This window comes from Drosophila mojavensis, unplaced genomic scaffold (assembly GCF_018153725.1).
Source record: "Drosophila mojavensis isolate 15081-1352.22 unplaced genomic scaffold, ASM1815372v1 contig_74, whole genome shotgun sequence".
Taxonomy (NCBI): Eukaryota; Metazoa; Arthropoda; class Insecta; order Diptera; family Drosophilidae; genus Drosophila; species Drosophila mojavensis.
The window spans coordinates 24025157-24042170 of record NW_025318899.1 but is presented as its reverse complement, the minus strand read 5'-3'; the positions used below and the strand labels follow the sequence as shown (position 1 = coordinate 24042170).

Sequence of the window (17014 nt, the reverse complement as noted above, 5' to 3'; positions counted from 1 at the left end):
GTCGTAAAATCAGGACTCCATTGCTTCATATTTAGCGTGTGTCACTGTTATAATCGTTTAAAGGTATACATATATACTGATTTGTAAATATGTAATTTTGAGCATTTTTATATGGATGTTTCTCCAGAAAAGTCTACTTTTTGTTGCGTGCAGTTTTTATAAGAAAAAAATATATCCATCTATTATATGTATATTTATATTCAATATTCACCTATTAAATATTTGTAATTATTAATTAAGCAGGTAATGATTTTACTGAGAATGAGTATTCTACAGTCGGTAGTGCTCGACTGCAACGTTATCTTTTATTTTTCAACAGATTCAGAAGTTCAATAATATAAAGATGTATGCAATGAAACAAACAAGTAATTCAAAGTTGATTTGCTAAGATTGTGATGAGCAAAGAGAGAACTCGCTTTTACAAATAAAACTATTTCTTATCAGCTCTCAGTGGGTATCGCTATAAGAGCAGAAAACTCGCTTAGCAGCGGCTCAGTAGCTGTCAAGATGTATTCCGACAAATGTCTCGGCATTCGCGTCGTTGTTGTGATTCAGCTGCTTGGCTGGGCAACGGGTGCCAATATATTGGCGCTGATGGGCATGACGTCCCACAGTCATCACATATGGCAAGTGGTGGGTGCGGCTATGGAGCATGGTCGGGAGACTAACGGAAGATTCTCGATTGCAGGAATAGCGTATTGCTGTATGAGCTGGCTGAGCGGGGTCACAATTTGACCATACTGTCTGTGGACTTGCCACGGCCTCACGATAAGGTCCCAGCCAATGTCAGCTATATACACCTGGAGCGTGCCTACGACTTTTACGATGCGGGAGGCGCCGACAATTTCGATATCAACGCGCTTATTGGCATTGGCGATTATGTGACAATTCCGATTCATTATGATTACGGCTTGAAAACTGCCGAAAGCATAGCAGCATCGCAGGGCTTGCAGCAGCTGCTGAACTATCCGCCGGACTTTGAGTTTGATGTGATTATCAACGACTATACGCTGGGACCCTATCTGCTGGGTTTCGCGCACAGATTCCGCTACCCGCCCATTATTGGCATAACAGCCTTTCACAACGCGCCCATAACCCTGGACTTCATGTCGAATCACTACTTTCCCGCACTTGTTCCCTACTTCTCGACTCTGTATAACGCGAGCATGAGCTTCTTTCAGCGTTTGGATAATACGCTTATATTTGCCGCGGACACAATGTGAGCATAAAATCAATTTCATAGACGACTCAAGTAATTTATCAAGTGATCCTAATTAGCTATCGCCGGTGGTTCTACAATCCCCAACTGGACGAAATAATGCGACCCGTTTTTGGGCCCGATATGCCGTCCCTTTCGGACTTGGCGAAGCTTACAAAGGTTTCACTGGTCAATTCCCACCCCGCCACCAACTATGTGGAGGCCTTGCCACCTAACGTTGTCGAGGTGGGTGGCATGCAGGGCAGGCCGGGGCAGCCCCTGCCCAAGGAACTAGATGAGTTTATGAGAAGAGGCAAGCGCGGAGCTATATTGTTTTCGTTGGGCACCAATATGCTGCCGCAGAATGTGGACAGGGAGACTAAGCTGAAAATTGTGGAGGCCTTCAGGCAATTGCCCGACTATAATTTCTTATGGAAATTCGACAAGGAGTATTTGAGGGATGTGCAGATGCCAGACAATGTATTGGTGAAGGATTTTCTGCCCCAAACTGATGTCTTGGGTAAGTTCGATCTGGCAAGTGAGCTGAGATGTTGATCATGATAGTTTCCAGCTCATAAATCTTTGGTGTTGTTCATCTCGCACTGTGGTGGACTAAGCACCCAGGAAGCGACCTGGCACGGTGTGCCCATTGTCGGGATTCCTTTGTTCCTCGATCAGTATCGGGTAAGTTCATTTCGAAAGGTATTTGGAAAGTGACTGCAACAATATATTCTTCCGTAGAATCTCATTCAAACAATTTCCGCCGGAGCCGCTGTTCAGGTCAACTACTTGAATATGACCACTGTCCAGCTGGTTTCAGCCATTCGAGAGGTTGCCGAGAACAAGAAATACGCGCAGGCCATGAAGCTGCGCTCTCGACGCTTGCGCGACAATCCTGTGCCACCCTTGGAGCTGGCCGTGTGGTGGGTGGAGTATCTGCTACGCCATCCCGACCCCGCCCACTTGCACTCGACAGCCAAGGAGCTGAACTACTTCCAGTCGCATTCCTTGGATGTGATCGCATTTCTGGCACTGATTCCCATGTTGCTCATATATGTGCTGCAGAGCCTATGTAGGAGGAGCAGGAGGACGCGAAGGCCCAGCAGGAGGCATCCCAAGCACGATTGAGTTACCAAACCTTTTTTGCATTTTGAAATATTTTATTCATTTTTGTAAAACTAAATATTATACATGAAATGTTTGTTATTGCTATAATTTCTAGGCAACGGGTGCTCATTATTTCTAAAAAAAAAATTCGAATTACAAAAACAAATAAGAAGCACATATATATATTTGCATAATTTTGGTTCTGAGACTTGCATAATGAACAACTATTAGCAAAGAAATTACTCACTGATTCTAAATCTAGGTGCGCTTATATACGTGTGTGTTTGTGTGTGTGTGGGTGTGTCTGTGGGTGTAGTAGTGTTTAGTTTGTTTTGTGTTTATTTACGCGTTGTTAATATGGCAAGATTAATACATGAAACTATTTTCACTTACCGCACCGACAGCGAGTGCCCCTAATGAAGCTTTAGTCTAACTAAACCTAGGCGCGAATTGCACATTGGATTATTCATAAATTAAGTTAAATATATAAGTATTAAATTAATTAACACAGATATTCGTTTTGTTTGTTAAGGGGTTCGAGTGTCTGGGCGCAGGGTTAGAGCGTGGTTATATACAGATTAGCAGGCGATAGGTATTCACTACCTACAGTATCTAAAAATGCTTTCATTTAGTGAACACCCCTCATACGAAGCGCATTCCCAATCTTGAGGCTGTTCGGTTAGTTTTGGTGCTTAGTGAGGATACAGGGGACAGTTCGTGGATTATCGGATTATCGATTAATTGCTATTCACTCGTTCACCAGCTGCGCTGGGCCGGGATCGTCGTACGGCGCTCCATTGGCACCCACATACTGATTGTTGTTGCGGTGCACGAAGCCACGTCCGGGCGCTGCATTGTAGTAGACGACACGGCGTATGCCGAACGGATCCACATAGCCGTAGCTGCCCGCCCGCTTGCCATCCACCTGGGCCTCCTCGTGGTACTGCTTGGGCAGCACATAGCGGAACCCATTGCGAGTCACGCTGACCCCATCGTAGTCCGAGGCATCCAGATTGTTGCTGTGCAGCGGACGCAGTCGGCGTCGGTACGCCCGATCCGGCAACGGTGGCAGCAAAGGCGAATCCAATGCATTCACATCCAGCGGTAAATTGGATGTGTATAAGCCATACGAGCTGCGCGGGGGCGTGGCTGTAGGCGCGTAATGATAGCCAGCATCGCCAACGGAGGGCGGCACAACGAAGGGGGCGGGCGTTGAATAAGCAAACTGATCGTGCGCCGCAATGGGCGCAGGAGTCGTCGACACAATGTCAACGGCTGTTGGGCGTGGTCGCACTCTCCTGCGGTGAGCGCTCAGAGGCGGCAGCATGGACAGCTCTGGCGCAAAGAAAGCCGGCGAGGACACGGCAGGACGCGGCGTCGTTGAAGCAATCACAGCTGCAAAGCGACCCGGCGCAAAGCCATGATTCGCCTCCTCGTCGTACACGTTGATCGCATTGATCTCATCGATGGGCTCCGCGTTAGGCTGAATGTGCACATTGCCGCCCAAGAGATGATCGCGCGCTCTTGGCAGCTCGTCCGGATAGTGGTCGAATCCTAGCTGCGTTTGCGGCTCTATCTTGGCTGCCTGCTCGGGCGGCAGATAGTTGAGTTTGCCCACGCCAGAGTCCAGATTTGCAGTGGCCAAGTATGGTGAGCTATACAATGCTGGCGGGGGCGTGGTAGTTGTGGTTGTGCTGCTATACCCATAGCCATGTTTGCGATAGCCGCCGGCTACGCTGTTGCCGCCCACATTCCCATCGACCAGAACGCCAGATTGAGCTGGCGCTGCTTTCGTGGACTTGATTGCCTCCTGCAAAGCACGGACATATATGAGCTGCTGAATGCTGTTGCTATGCCACTCAATAGTTACCTCAATGCCTCTGTTTTGACCCACGAAAATAGTCTTGGATTTCAGTATGCGATATCCCTGTTTGTCCGCGATGTAGTCCTTCTGCCGCAAAAAACCGGCAGCGTCGATCCAGGCTTCTGTGCCTGAAAAATAGATTTGTGAATTCTCAAATTGCTGTCTACACTGTGATTTTTAGTGACTAAACCAAAAACAGTTCAAGTGCTTCATCTAAATGGATTTTTGTTGAGCAAATATTGATTTAGCTAAGCAACAGCTAGTCGTTAATAACGGTTTCTCATTGTGGACTTACCGATGACTGTGCCGTCCTGCAGCCGTTTCTCCTTGCGGAACTGCCCGTTGTCGGTCTGAAAGCGGAAGTATCTCTCAGGTCCCTCATCCGTTTGAATGTGGTACTGACTTTGACTCGCGTCGCCCCACGAGGCGGCTGCCAGCGCTACCAATGCCAGCTGCAATGACAAAATTGTCGACAAGGGGTCAGTAACATGCCTCATGCCACTTGCCACTGCTACTTGCTACTTGCTACTTGGCACTAGTTATTTGCCAGTTGAGGCCGGTGTTTTGACTAATGGCGTATGGCATATGGCAATAGCCGCACATCCGCTGCTAATGGCAGCTAGAAATGCATGTGGATCTGGCCAAACATGGGCAACTGCAACAGATGTTGGATAAGTGCCGACAGGTAGCTGTTGCCTGTTGGCCGTTGGCAGTTGGCGTTGCTTAACTTGGCCGAAAACGTGCAGTCATCGATGCACTTCAAATTCAGAGTCAAGGTGACATGATGAGATGCAACCGCAGCGGTTGCACAATGCAACGCAGCGCAGTGCAGCGCAGCAACAAGTTGCGAACGGAAATGTGGCATGTGAAAGTGTTTGCTTAGCAATTGCTGCGACGCGCTGCGAACCGGTTGGAGCGCACACGTTGCGTATACGCCATGTGGCTCAGAAATAATAATGAGCTGTAGTTCAGGGACAAGGTTGACGCTGGCGCGATTGGCTCATTGAGATTCTTTTGCCAATTATTCTAATGCCGCCGCCACCCGCACGTAAACAGCTCGAACGCTTCAATTACCTAAGCATGCAGTCATAAACCACTCGCAACTGCCACTCGATGCGATGGGGGCAGCGACCGGGTGCGTCGCCACGGCGGCTACGTGGGCGTCCGCCACTGCGAATTGTGGTTTGTGCGCTTCAATTAAGCTAATGATTTCGTAGCTGACATTTTTATTATAATTTTGAGCTTGTTACCCGATTCGTGTTCACTGCTCGCATTCGTTTGTTGCTGTATTTATTTTGCTTTAATTAATTATTGGCTAAAAAAATTATTCAGTTTTATTTTCAATGTGTCGCCTTATGACAGGCTTCGTTTTTGCTTTGTATTTACTCGTATTGTAGGCTGTAAATATGAATAAATCTTTAGAGCGAAAATAAAGTTCAAATCTGGAATCACTGAACTGAACTCGAACCGAGGCTGATATTTGTTTTCGCATTCTTCCACTAATTATTGGACTTTGTTCATAATAGCTTTGGCTTTGTGGCATAATTTGTAAATATTTGTAATTAATTCACTTGAATCAGCGCTTTGATTAATTAGATTTATGACTAACAGCTCAATACGAACGCAGCCATCAATCATGATCGCAATTGCATCAGCTAGTCCCACGGCGAGTGAGAGATATTAAACTTATGTGAGTATGTGCTTCCCTCCAAAATATTTGGCCACTTTCTAAAGATCGAAAACAAAAGTCCCCATTCCCATACAATTACAATCAATTTAAGTATTTGCGCATAAGCGTCATAGTCAATCAACGGCGATTTACACAGCTAGAAATTTATTTCATTTGCTAACGCAACGTAATAAATTGTGCAAAAATTATTATGGCCATTTCCGTTATGGGGCTAAAGTCGGTGGAGTCGCTGTGGCTGCGGCTGTGACTGTGTGTATGTGTGTGTGTGTGTGTGTGTGTGTGATTGTGGCAACAACGAGAGTAAAAGTGGCAGCAGCCACAGACCAACCACTTCTGCAAACTGCGAGAGCAAAGATCTGGAAGAAATTTAGTCCAAATTGGCGGCGCAGTTACTCAACCGGTTGGCGTTGGAGTTGGCTCCAGCCACAGCCTGGCAGCATGTGTTTATGTTGTTATGGTTGTTGCCGGCTGCTTGCCGCCTGATGCTGGCGCTGGTTACGTGAGAATCACAAGAGTCAAGCGACTCCTTTTGGGCGCGAGCGCGCCTTAAAATGGGAAAAAGAAAAAAGAAAAACAAAAACAACAACCGAAAAATCAAAAGTGGAAAATCACGTTTTTCTTGGCGCGAGATTTAAGTGCCGCTTTTTGTTTACGTTATTGTTATGGCTGCTGGTCGAAATGGTAACAAAGCCCGTTAACTGTTGCGCAACAATTTTTGTTTTGCTTTTTTATTATTATTATTATTATTTTTTTCTTTTGGCATAACTTACGCAGCATTCGCCCAATTGTCTGCATGACCCCAAAAATTCTCAAAGCTGCAATTGGCGAGAGTCACAGAGATCTGATCAACAATCTCTTTGAGTCCGAGTGCCCGCGGCCCTCGGGTGTTGCCTTGCCCTGCTCTAATGAATGAAGCACACCCATCGCGATGACGGCGAGCCTTTCATATTGGGCTAAGCGGCGTGTTAACCTTTCGCTACATATGGCCAGAAACACACACACACACATCTCATCTATATGCTTATTTGTGCATGTAGCCAACCCACACAGTCGGCTGGAATCGACTGATAAACATATGTATAATCATGTTAATCACAATTTGTTGCCGCTTCCGTCTTGAAATATGCCAAAACACTGGAATCAAAGCCAAGCAAACGGGTAAGTGTAGCGCATGCAAAATAACAAAAACAAAACAAAAATTGAAGAGAAAACAAAAGACTTAAGACACAAACCTGTAGCATAACATGCAAAACTACAGTTGCTATCGTTGTTGTTGTCGGTCTTTTATTTTGTGGGTTTTGTGGTTTTTGTGGGCTTTGTGGGTTTGTAGGCGTATGGGAATCAGTTGGTTTATCCGCTGCTTAGTCACACACTGATTAAAACAACCATATGTTTATCTAGAAACTTGTGGGATTTGAGGGATTGCTCTCACTTGCAATTGCTTTCGACTGGCATCAAACATTTCGGCGAGCCGATGAAGCAAATAATAATTTTTTAATTGCTCAAATTCCACAAAAACAATGCCCCGAACAGCAACACGACGAACATGAAATTCTATATTAATATGCGGCGATTAATGAAACATTTCATTGGGCACAATCGATTCCGAGAATGTGCGCCATAGACACGACGACTGAGTCAGGGACTCTGCTCGCCTATTGAATTACACATTTCGACGAGACACCCACACCCACACACACAGCAGAGGGTCTCTGAGTATGTGAGCTACTGACAGACCGCCGTCAAATTTCGAGCATAGTTCAAATTACTGTGGGAGCAGCACCACCAACAACAACAACAACAGCGACAACAACAGCCGCTATAAAATTGTATTAAATTTCGTTAGTTGATTGACTTTTGGTAGCTGCAAAAAAATTGATTGCCTTTTTTGGTCAACGCTTTTGGTGCTGCCATTTCCTGTTTGTTTCTCGAGGCATTAACAACAATTTGCTAGAACTTCAATTGAAAATATGATTTGGCAAGTCAAATAGCAAAGAAGAAGAAGAAGAAGAATTAAATGCTGGCACTGTGTGTTGGTGTTTGATTTGTTGGCACATGTTTTCAAAACAGGCAATGCAAACCACGCGCTTCTGAGCCAGCGTCCGCCCGTCTTGTCAGTGCTATTCAAAACTGACCTGCATCGCAGTAGCTGCTGCATTCGGGGCAACCCAGTGTTCGACATTTGCATCTGGCAGCTGTTGCTACTCAGCTACACATTTGCTAATTTCTATAAATAAAATCACATCCGACGCGCTCAGCTGCGGCGTGCTCTTGCCAATGCACAAATACTCTATGGAAAAAATCGCGTGTAAGTGCCTAGCAGACAATTGAGTCTGTGGAGATGTTGCCTTATTTATTGACAAAGGTCTTAGCAGCTTTTTAGAAGTGTTTGCCATTCAGCTGTACATTCAAACTTTTCGAATAATATGGCAAAATAATACCAGTATAAAGCACAAGTCTCTATCTATTCGCAGTTAGTTTGAGTCCACAAGTTGAATATAAACTCATGTAAGGGCATACGAATTTCGTCATGCCATAAGTGACAATTTTCTTTGAGAGTTGTGTTCGCTGTAGTTGTTTGTTACTGCGCGACTGCCATAGATCATTTAACAAATTGCGAACAAAACTGCATTCAGACAGTTTAACTTGCATTTGTCGCTGTCGTTGGCTCTGGCGCTGGCTCTAGCTATGGCATTGCATCATATTTGTGCCATTTTTGTGGAGCTTGCCAAATGCGTAATACTTGAGGCATGCATGAGGTGTGAAATGGCGCTTACGTCTAATGCTGGGTAAATATACAGTATGATGATGATATGATGAGTGAAATGCGATTGTTCCACTCTGAATGCGAACGCTCGCATCCACCCACAGTGCAGCCTCGCTGCGCGTGTCAGTCACGCAACAACAGAATAGAATATGGCACTTTTTGTATCGCACAGTAATTATGCAATTGGCATGCAGGGCTGCCAGTCGGCTGTTAAACAAATGTACATGCATCATAAATAATAAGCCATAAACAATATTATGACTTTTATGCGTTTTCGTCACGGCGACAAGGTCAGCTGCGTCACTCAAAAGAATCAATTGGGCAGCTCACGTAGGCGGTTAAGTTTTTCACGCGCTTCCGAAACTTTTCACTTTTTGTGGTGTGTTGTTGTTGTTGCTGTTGTATTTATTGTTTTTGTACGCTTAATGGCGTTGCTTTTCGTTTAGATTATGAATATTGTGAAGTGGCCGTTTAATGGGATTGCATAATGCGGATAGAATTGTAGGTGGCGCACCCAAAATGTTTCGAGCCGTGAAATGTTATGTAATCTTGGGGTGCCCAGCATAAGCTGAGCTGCCTCCAACCCGCTGTCTGCCGGCTGTCAGCTGCGAATTGCATGAAGGCCGCTTGTAATTAGGCAGCCAGCTATGAAGTCGAGTCTTAGCAGGCACCCAAAAGGCATAAAAATTGCTCAGCGCCACACTGACTCATCAGAAGTGCGTATACACCATATGTGTGTAGTTTGAAGGCCAAGAAAATGTGGCATTGACTGATTAGCGAAGGAAAACCGAGTCGACAATATACGCCTTAAATCACAGACAACGCTCACCGAATGTGTAGCAAAAGCTGTCAATAGTGACACTGGCACGCACCACTGGCTTGCGCGCCTTGGCTTGACAAGTTCGTGTCCTAAGTCTTTCGTTTAATGTGTGCCGATTCTGTTCAACTGCTACGCATCAGTGCTTTATCGCCTTGGCGCTTTCGGCTGGCAATTCGAGTATTTGCATTTTGCAAAGTTTCCGCATTTTGGGCGCTGCACTTGGCTGCTCCAATTCGCTACTGTTCCAACTGGGTTACAGTCCAAGTCCAAGCGTTTTGTGGCCAAAGAAACCTAAACGCGCTCGTGACATTCGGCCCCACAAGAGAGTGAAAGTTGCACGAAGGAAGGCAGCAACAAAAACAACAACAACAACAACAGCGGCTAAAAATATATTCAGCTCAGCTTCGACATGGCCCAATGCAACTTGGCATAGCCAGAGTTGCCGTTGTTGTAGTTGCTGTTGTTGTTGTTGTTGTTGTTTTTGGCCATGTTCGATGTGCGATCGTGTTTTAATTTCGTGTTGTATAAAGCTTTTTTCATTGTCAGCGGCGTGCGGGCATGCAACTTGCATTGTTTGCCCAAGTTGGATGCTTCTTTTGGTGCCTGGCTAAAATGCTAAAACGTATTTCATAATTGCTGTGGGTTACTTAGTGGCGTCAATGTACATCGTGTTTTATTTCTATTTTCTTCACTTATTTAGGCTTTTGCTTTTGCCCACAAAACACATACACACACACACACACACACACACACACACACACACACAAAGAGGCAGCCAAATTAATCAAAGTAATTGGCCAGCTCAGGGCGGCGGCGACGGCGGTGGGGGCGTGGGCCACTTGGTGTATGAGCTGCGTGTAAATGAACTTCGTATGCATGCACGTATGAGTATCTCACAGATAAGACCATGTGGGAAAAGCATTTTGGCAGCGTTTACAAGCTGCTGTTGCTGTTGCTGTCGCAGTTGCTGTTGCTTTGGGCTGGGCGCCGAGCCGTGAACTGTGTCAGCAATGTTGCATTTTATGCAAAATGCCGCTGCGTCAAATACCAAAGTCACTGATCAAAACGCCAAACTATTCGCCAACCAAATGCAGCATGTGCGTGTGTGTGTGTGTTTGTGTGTGTGTGATAATGCAGGCTGCTCATTTGACTTTCCTAAGGGCCAACGACAGCGTGACTTTGGCATAGTTTTAACGACTCAGCTCAGCTTGATCATTTCCATTGTGTGGAGAGACTCATTCGTGGATGCGTGGGCTACACCTTGGCTATAAGTCTTTGATAAACCAAGCCAACAAAAGCTAACGCGCTATCTGGCGACACTGTCGTACCGTGGTACTATGGTGCCACTATGGTGCTGCCGTGACACCGTGTGTGGGCACAGGGACACAGTATCGCGTGGTTGTCTTGTTTGCACTCTAACAACTTCCAGTTGCGGCTGTCAGTTGTTCTCGCTGAAATATTTGAGACAGAAGTGCGACAAGGCGTGAGCCGCAGTCGCAGTCGCAGTCGCAGGCATACTAATGGAAAATTATTATGTCAGCGGAAAAATGTACAGAATCTGAAATCAAAGTACAAAGTGCATATATACATATCATATTGTACTCTATGTAGGCAAGGTACACAAACTATAATAAACCTAATGAGCAAACATGACAGACTACCTCTAAGCATTAAGTTATGAAAAGGTATGCAACATGCTCAGGTTAGTATATCCAAAAATTCTTCATGTGAATTTCATAGTTGATATAGCAAATGTATGTACTATTCATTTAGAGTATTGAGTCGTCTGTTTCATTCAGCTGGCGAATTCTCACTTGCCTCAGTTGCTCAAAGCATTTGACACCTACTCAAGTGCTAAATGAGAACAGAATATGGTTTTCATGTAAACAGGTAAATTATCCATTTATTAGACGTTGATTGCCTTTTCATACTCGAAACTCATTCTAAACAAGTCAGCCGAGTATGCCTCTTGTGTGGAAATACATAATACAGAAAATTTTATATCAACACACACACACATTTATACACATATCTATGGTTGAGGTAACAACTTATAAATGTCCGCCTACTATTCGAATTTATATTTTTAGTACTCAAGAATTGACCTAAAGTTCACTCTAGAGATACTGTATGGGATTAGCCTGCGGCAGATGACCTGCTGACCTGCATATATAATAATTCTTAAATAATATTAATCATTTTTAAAGATAAAAAAATGATAGTGATAATAAGATGATAATGATGTTGACTTATGCATATGTATGTGGTACTGAATGCTGATGAAGTGTTTATACGATCATAATGTGTAAGATTTCTGTGATCTTGTCAATGATTATGACAGTATTGATGATAATAAGGATGTTAAATGAAGCTAATTTGTATAATGAATACGATCGGAATAATTTTATGAACTGTTAAAATTTAAATTAACTTTTAATATATATGGATCGAAATTATTTGATACTGTTATCAATAATAATATTGATGATGATGCTCATAATAATATTTTTAATGAATTTTGGAACTCGTATTGTTAAGATACCATAAACAATAATTAAAGCAAATACAAAAGGTTGATGCTAATTAAAATGAATGTGATTACAATTAGTTAATTATAAATATCACAGGCCTCACAATGAGAATGTGGTAATGATAGTCCAGCTCTTTTTATTTAACAATATAGTGTATTACTGAATTTATATACTATTGTAGTTTATATTAATGTCTTCTTCTCACATAGAGTTGATCTCAGATGATTCAGGTAACCGAAAAATAATTGTATTGCTCCACAAACTACCCAAAAATGTCGACTCCCAGGCGCGTCATCTTCCCACATTACTCAAACGGACTCACTGCCTGACCCGTAATTCATGCACTTGAACATGGTCATAAAAATTTAAACAGCAGCTGTGGCTAATTTGTTTGAAGCACCATTAAAATTTGCGAATTGGCTACAAATATTGTGCAGCTAATTGAGTTAAGTGAGAAATTCCAGTTAAAACGGGGCGTGTGAACCAACTAATAAGAATTCAATAAATTTTCCCTCTTCTTTTAGGCATTCCGTAAACATTTCTTTGCGCCTTTTGCCCTAGCCGCACTTTGGGCAATTGGGTCAGCCAATAAAACAAAAAATTGCAGCATCATTGTTAAGAAAAAAACAAAGAAGGGAAAAAAATAAATAAAGTTGCTGTTATTTCGGTGGGCTTTATTTTTGACTATTCACGAAATGCGATTTTAATCAAGCTTCATTATGGGGCGTTCAAAAATTTATGGATAAATAATTTATGCGTAAAATGCAAAACAAAATGCCAAGCCAAATTTCATTGATTTGGGTGCCTCGAGCTGGCTCAGCGGCACGTTACATTTGAAATGATATTTAATAATATGTAATTGTGAAATGCAGAAATCAGAAATGAGAAATGAGCGAATTAAAAATAGTCTGGCACACATGAGGTCAGACTTTTGTGGAGAGTTTACATAATTGCTCGACTGAAACCGCAAATCTTTTCATTTTTTTGCTGTCACTCAATCTGATAGCTTATCTCCCATTCTCTCTCTGTATCTCTCTCTCTCTCTCTCTCTCGGTCTCACTCCCTTTCTCTGTATGTCAAGGTCAGGCAAGTAATCCGCAGACACAAACAAATGCTACAGTTGTTAATTAATTCAGTTGCGCTAATTTTGCTGCCCCATTTCAAATACATATTAACAAATATATATTTTTTTTTTTACCTCGCTTTGCTTTTGCTTTTACAGCTGCTCATTTGCATTTTTAGTGCTTATCTTGGACCAGTCTTGGACTTGTCTTGAGCGCGCTGCCAATTTGCGCAATTGCGGCTGCAATTTGTTTGATTTGTTGCCTTTCAAGGGAAAGGTTTGCCCTGCCCACGTGCTGCGGCTCTCTGCCCACCAGAGATCACATCTCAAATACACACATGCAATCCATTCATCGTAAGACACGGCGTATTCCACGCATCAGCACGTACTCATTAGCAGCAGCATCATCATTATCACCTTCGTATCTTCGTTATCTTTTCGGCTAGACGATGCCAGTGACCTTTGCTACGCTGCTTTTCATATTATTATTATTTCGCTTTTCCACTCTCCGTCTCTACTCTGCGCTGTTTGTGCATATTCCACGCTAGTTCAGCGCCGAGATCAATATCGGGGGAAGCCCGAAGCGGTTGCTGTCTCATCGTAAGGAAATCGTACTACACGATTTTTGTTGAAATTTTCATGATGTTTTTTGAATTTTTGAAGATTGATTAAATTACGATGCCCACTGCTAACTGTTAAGAAATAGCGTTTTGCCTATCCACTCAATTCTTTTTATATTCAAATTCAACCAGGCAACTCTAATATGGGTCAAAAACTACAGGTTTGTTTATGGCAAAAAAAAAAAAAAAAAAAAACAGAAATAAAAAAATATATATGTTAATCGTTTGTGTTGTTTTATTTTTATTTTATTTCGTACCTTTGCATATCTTCCACATGAGTAGTACGTTTAATATGCGTAAATTATTCAAGCAACGGCAGCAGCCAATGAAACGAAAACAAGTAGCACTTAAGCCTTTGATTGCAATATATTGGCATCTGTTTTACACAGCTTCTAAACGTATTCCACACTGGTGACTTGGCATTGATCTAACAAGATTTAATGCTTGTTTCATGCTAAGGCAGCACCTAATACCTCTGCCTGGGTGTCAGGTGTGTTGCCCAACTCATTCGGTGAATCGCTTATGATCTTAACTTGTTTCCTTTTGTAATTGCTTAATTAGGCAAGCACAGAAACAATCGCAATGACAATTGCTCGTTTATGTTGGCAATTCTGAATTTCACAATAATCGAGATAAAAGCAAATGAATTAATAAATCAACGTAAGTGCAACGTTTCTCTTAAATCTTGTCTCTAAGTGCGGCTGAAAACAAACGACTTTGAAATTTTTGCTGTGCTGTAGCCGAAGCGTTGCTGTTGATAGATTTAGTGCTACAGCTTAACTAGAAAATAAAGTTGTGGGAACCATTTGAAAGTGTCATAAAATTAGCATTTTAAGTGCCCAAAATGGCTTCTGCCGACTCGAGAAGAAAAACAGAACGATGCTTTAAAAAATGACTAAGCTCATAGATGATTTTCGTTTTACGTCAATATTTATTGAAAATTTAAAAACGAAATTACCATAGATGGCCATGAAAATTCATGACCCACAAGCTAAATGAAATTGTCAGGCATTCGTTTAGAAAACCTTAAAGTGAACACATCTCAAATCGACACTTAAAACAAAATAAATATTTTCAAAAGTATTACACGTTTAAATTTAACATTTATTTCCTTTTTTTTTTTCTTTTTGTGGTGAGAGAATTTGATTCACATCAGTAAAAAAATAAATAATAAAAAATATTTATTCATTTTAGAGGTAAGGACTGAAAAGCGGCCATCATGTCGGAAGACATGACCGCCAAGTCCTCGTTCAAGGATGTGCCGAACGCAGCTATTACGGACATGCAGAACCCGTTGCCCATTTGCCGGAAGCCCCGCCCGGATGTGAACTCACTGACGGTGCGCCAGTATCTGGATCAGACGGTGGCGCCCATTCTGCTACACGGATTGCAGGCCCTGGCCCGCGATCGACCCACAGATCCCGTTAGCTACTTGGCAACGTATTTGCTGAAGAACAAGAACCGTTGCGACGAGCTCAATACGGATGCCATGTGAATTCGTTTCGTTTATTGACTTGCACTCAAGTTACGTTTAATTTCTTTGATTTCGTTGCTGACAATCGCTGCTATTCGCTGATTTTATACCAAGGATGTTTACTCTACTACACACACGTATACGGCAGAGCACTTCCTTTACCCTACTCACCGTGAACAGTTGCACACTCTCCAGATACATGATTTACTGCTGTTACTTGTTGCACACTCGTTATAATGTAATCTCGCGCACTTTAGTTGAATATTAATAATTGCAGGCAGGTGGGTCTAACACAGATGCTGCCCCACGAGAATTTTGTTTTTGCCGGACTTTTCATTTACTTTGGGCCGGCTTGCAGTGCGTATACACAATATTTGGCAACTGTTGCTGCTGTTGCTGTTGCAGTTGCTGCCAGCGACATCACGCCCGAGCGCGTTGAAGTCGAACGGAAAATTGCGCCAAAAGATGCGCCGTTAATAGACAAATCGTTTTTATGCTCTTTTTTTATTTAGCGAGTTTAATTAGTTCCGCCGACTGCTGATGCTCCCGCCTGCACTTCCGATGTTCGTGGCTGTTAACTGAATGATGACTGATGATTATTATCGTTCGACCGATCTCTCTCTATCGCACGTCCGTTTGCTCAGCTGGCTCGAGTGCCACTAAAATCGCAGTGCTTTTAGTTGACGGTTTAAAAAACTTCAAATTCAAACGGCCCAACGGTTCGGCGCTTCGTTTCGCAGTTCGGCTGCTGTCGGCCGGCATCGGCTGGCATCGGCTCGACTGCCACGAAGCATAGGCTCTTGCCTATGGGAACGGGGCAGCAACTGACTGGCCGCCTAGACGCAGAGGTTGACTCTCGTCTGGGGCGTCGCGCTGCAAAGCCGTTGGTTGTCATGGCTGTTAGAAGTAATCTACTTTATGGGCACTCTTGGAGCACTTTCGGGCACCATAAGCCGATTTCATTTTGACCACCCGCAACAGTCACGCGCCAAATCGATTGTGCCTAGGCTGACAATATGTATGTATATACATACATATATCCGAATGTACTATATATAGAACTGATATAATTAAAACTAATTGCAAATGTTTGCCGCATTCTAAAGTTCAAAATTCAGTTCGCCTGCTGTTGCTATAATTTATGCCATTATCGATTGATGCTATAATCTGAAGTGCGATACTTGAGACATCGTGTGCTTCATATTTTAGAAAGGGTTATTTCTTCGGCTTGATGTTTGCCTTGATATTTAAATTTTCGAAATCGCTTAGCTGCATTTCAGCTTACGTTTTCCGACAAAACCCGACGGCGAAGCTAACGTACTTGTACTTACTCTCTAGACTGACAAGCATACTAGTTTCTTAACAGCTAGCTATTATATCACATGTGGCAATGATCATTCCGTCAATCAGTAATTATACTCATGTGTAATTATATTTGCATTCATATTTTTGATTGCCAGTATTATGGCAAAAATGTGATATATGTATATTAATAGATGTATATTTAAGCAAATACATTACAAATTATATATGTGGTTTAAGTTTAGTATTGAGACAAAATCTGATTTAAATTTAAAATATGATTAAAATATGAATATGATGTACATATCTAATTAAAAATATAAGTAGTATAATAAATATTTAATATTTATTACAAAATATTATTTAAAATTATATTTTTATTTGTATTAAAATATGGGAAAAATCCCATATTTAACTTTTTTTTTTTTTTTTATTAATTTTTTTGTTTAGTTTGCAAGCATAGCTATAATATTAATGAACAAGTAAGAAAGCTCTAGTCGAGACTGCTCGACTACGAGATCCCCTGAACCCTTGGAGCAATAGATATTTCAATAATTTTTCGCGACTTTCAGTTTACA

At 42.5% G+C, this 17014-nt stretch overlaps 3 protein-coding genes across 3 annotated transcripts; 2 read left to right on the top strand and 1 right to left on the bottom strand.

The window, feature by feature from the left end:
• The first annotated feature begins 506 nt into the window (after positions 1-506).
• Positions 507-2419, top strand: LOC6583480 (UDP-glucosyltransferase 2). The gene is made up of 5 exons (XM_002009112.4): positions 507-626; positions 689-1219; positions 1279-1718; positions 1770-1882; positions 1940-2419. The coding sequence occupies exons 1-5, from the start codon at positions 508-510 to the stop codon at positions 2324-2326; spliced, it is 1590 nt and encodes a 529-aa protein (XP_002009148.2). The 5' UTR covers position 507; the 3' UTR covers positions 2327-2419.
• Positions 1590-15804, bottom strand: LOC6583479. The gene is made up of 4 exons (XM_002009111.4): positions 15306-15804; positions 4465-4621; positions 4176-4297; positions 1590-4115 (listed from the first exon to the last, which is right to left on the bottom strand). Exons 1-4 carry the CDS (start codon positions 15333-15335, stop codon positions 3054-3056), a joined length of 1371 nt encoding a protein of 456 aa, XP_002009147.2. The 5' UTR covers positions 15336-15804; the 3' UTR covers positions 1590-3053.
• LOC6583478 (protein dpy-30 homolog) lies at positions 14833-15447 on the top strand. The gene has a single exon (XM_002009110.3). It carries the CDS (start codon positions 14880-14882, stop codon positions 15153-15155), a length of 276 nt encoding a protein of 91 aa, XP_002009146.1. The 5' UTR covers positions 14833-14879; the 3' UTR covers positions 15156-15447.
• Positions 15805-17014: the final 1210 nt, after the last annotated feature.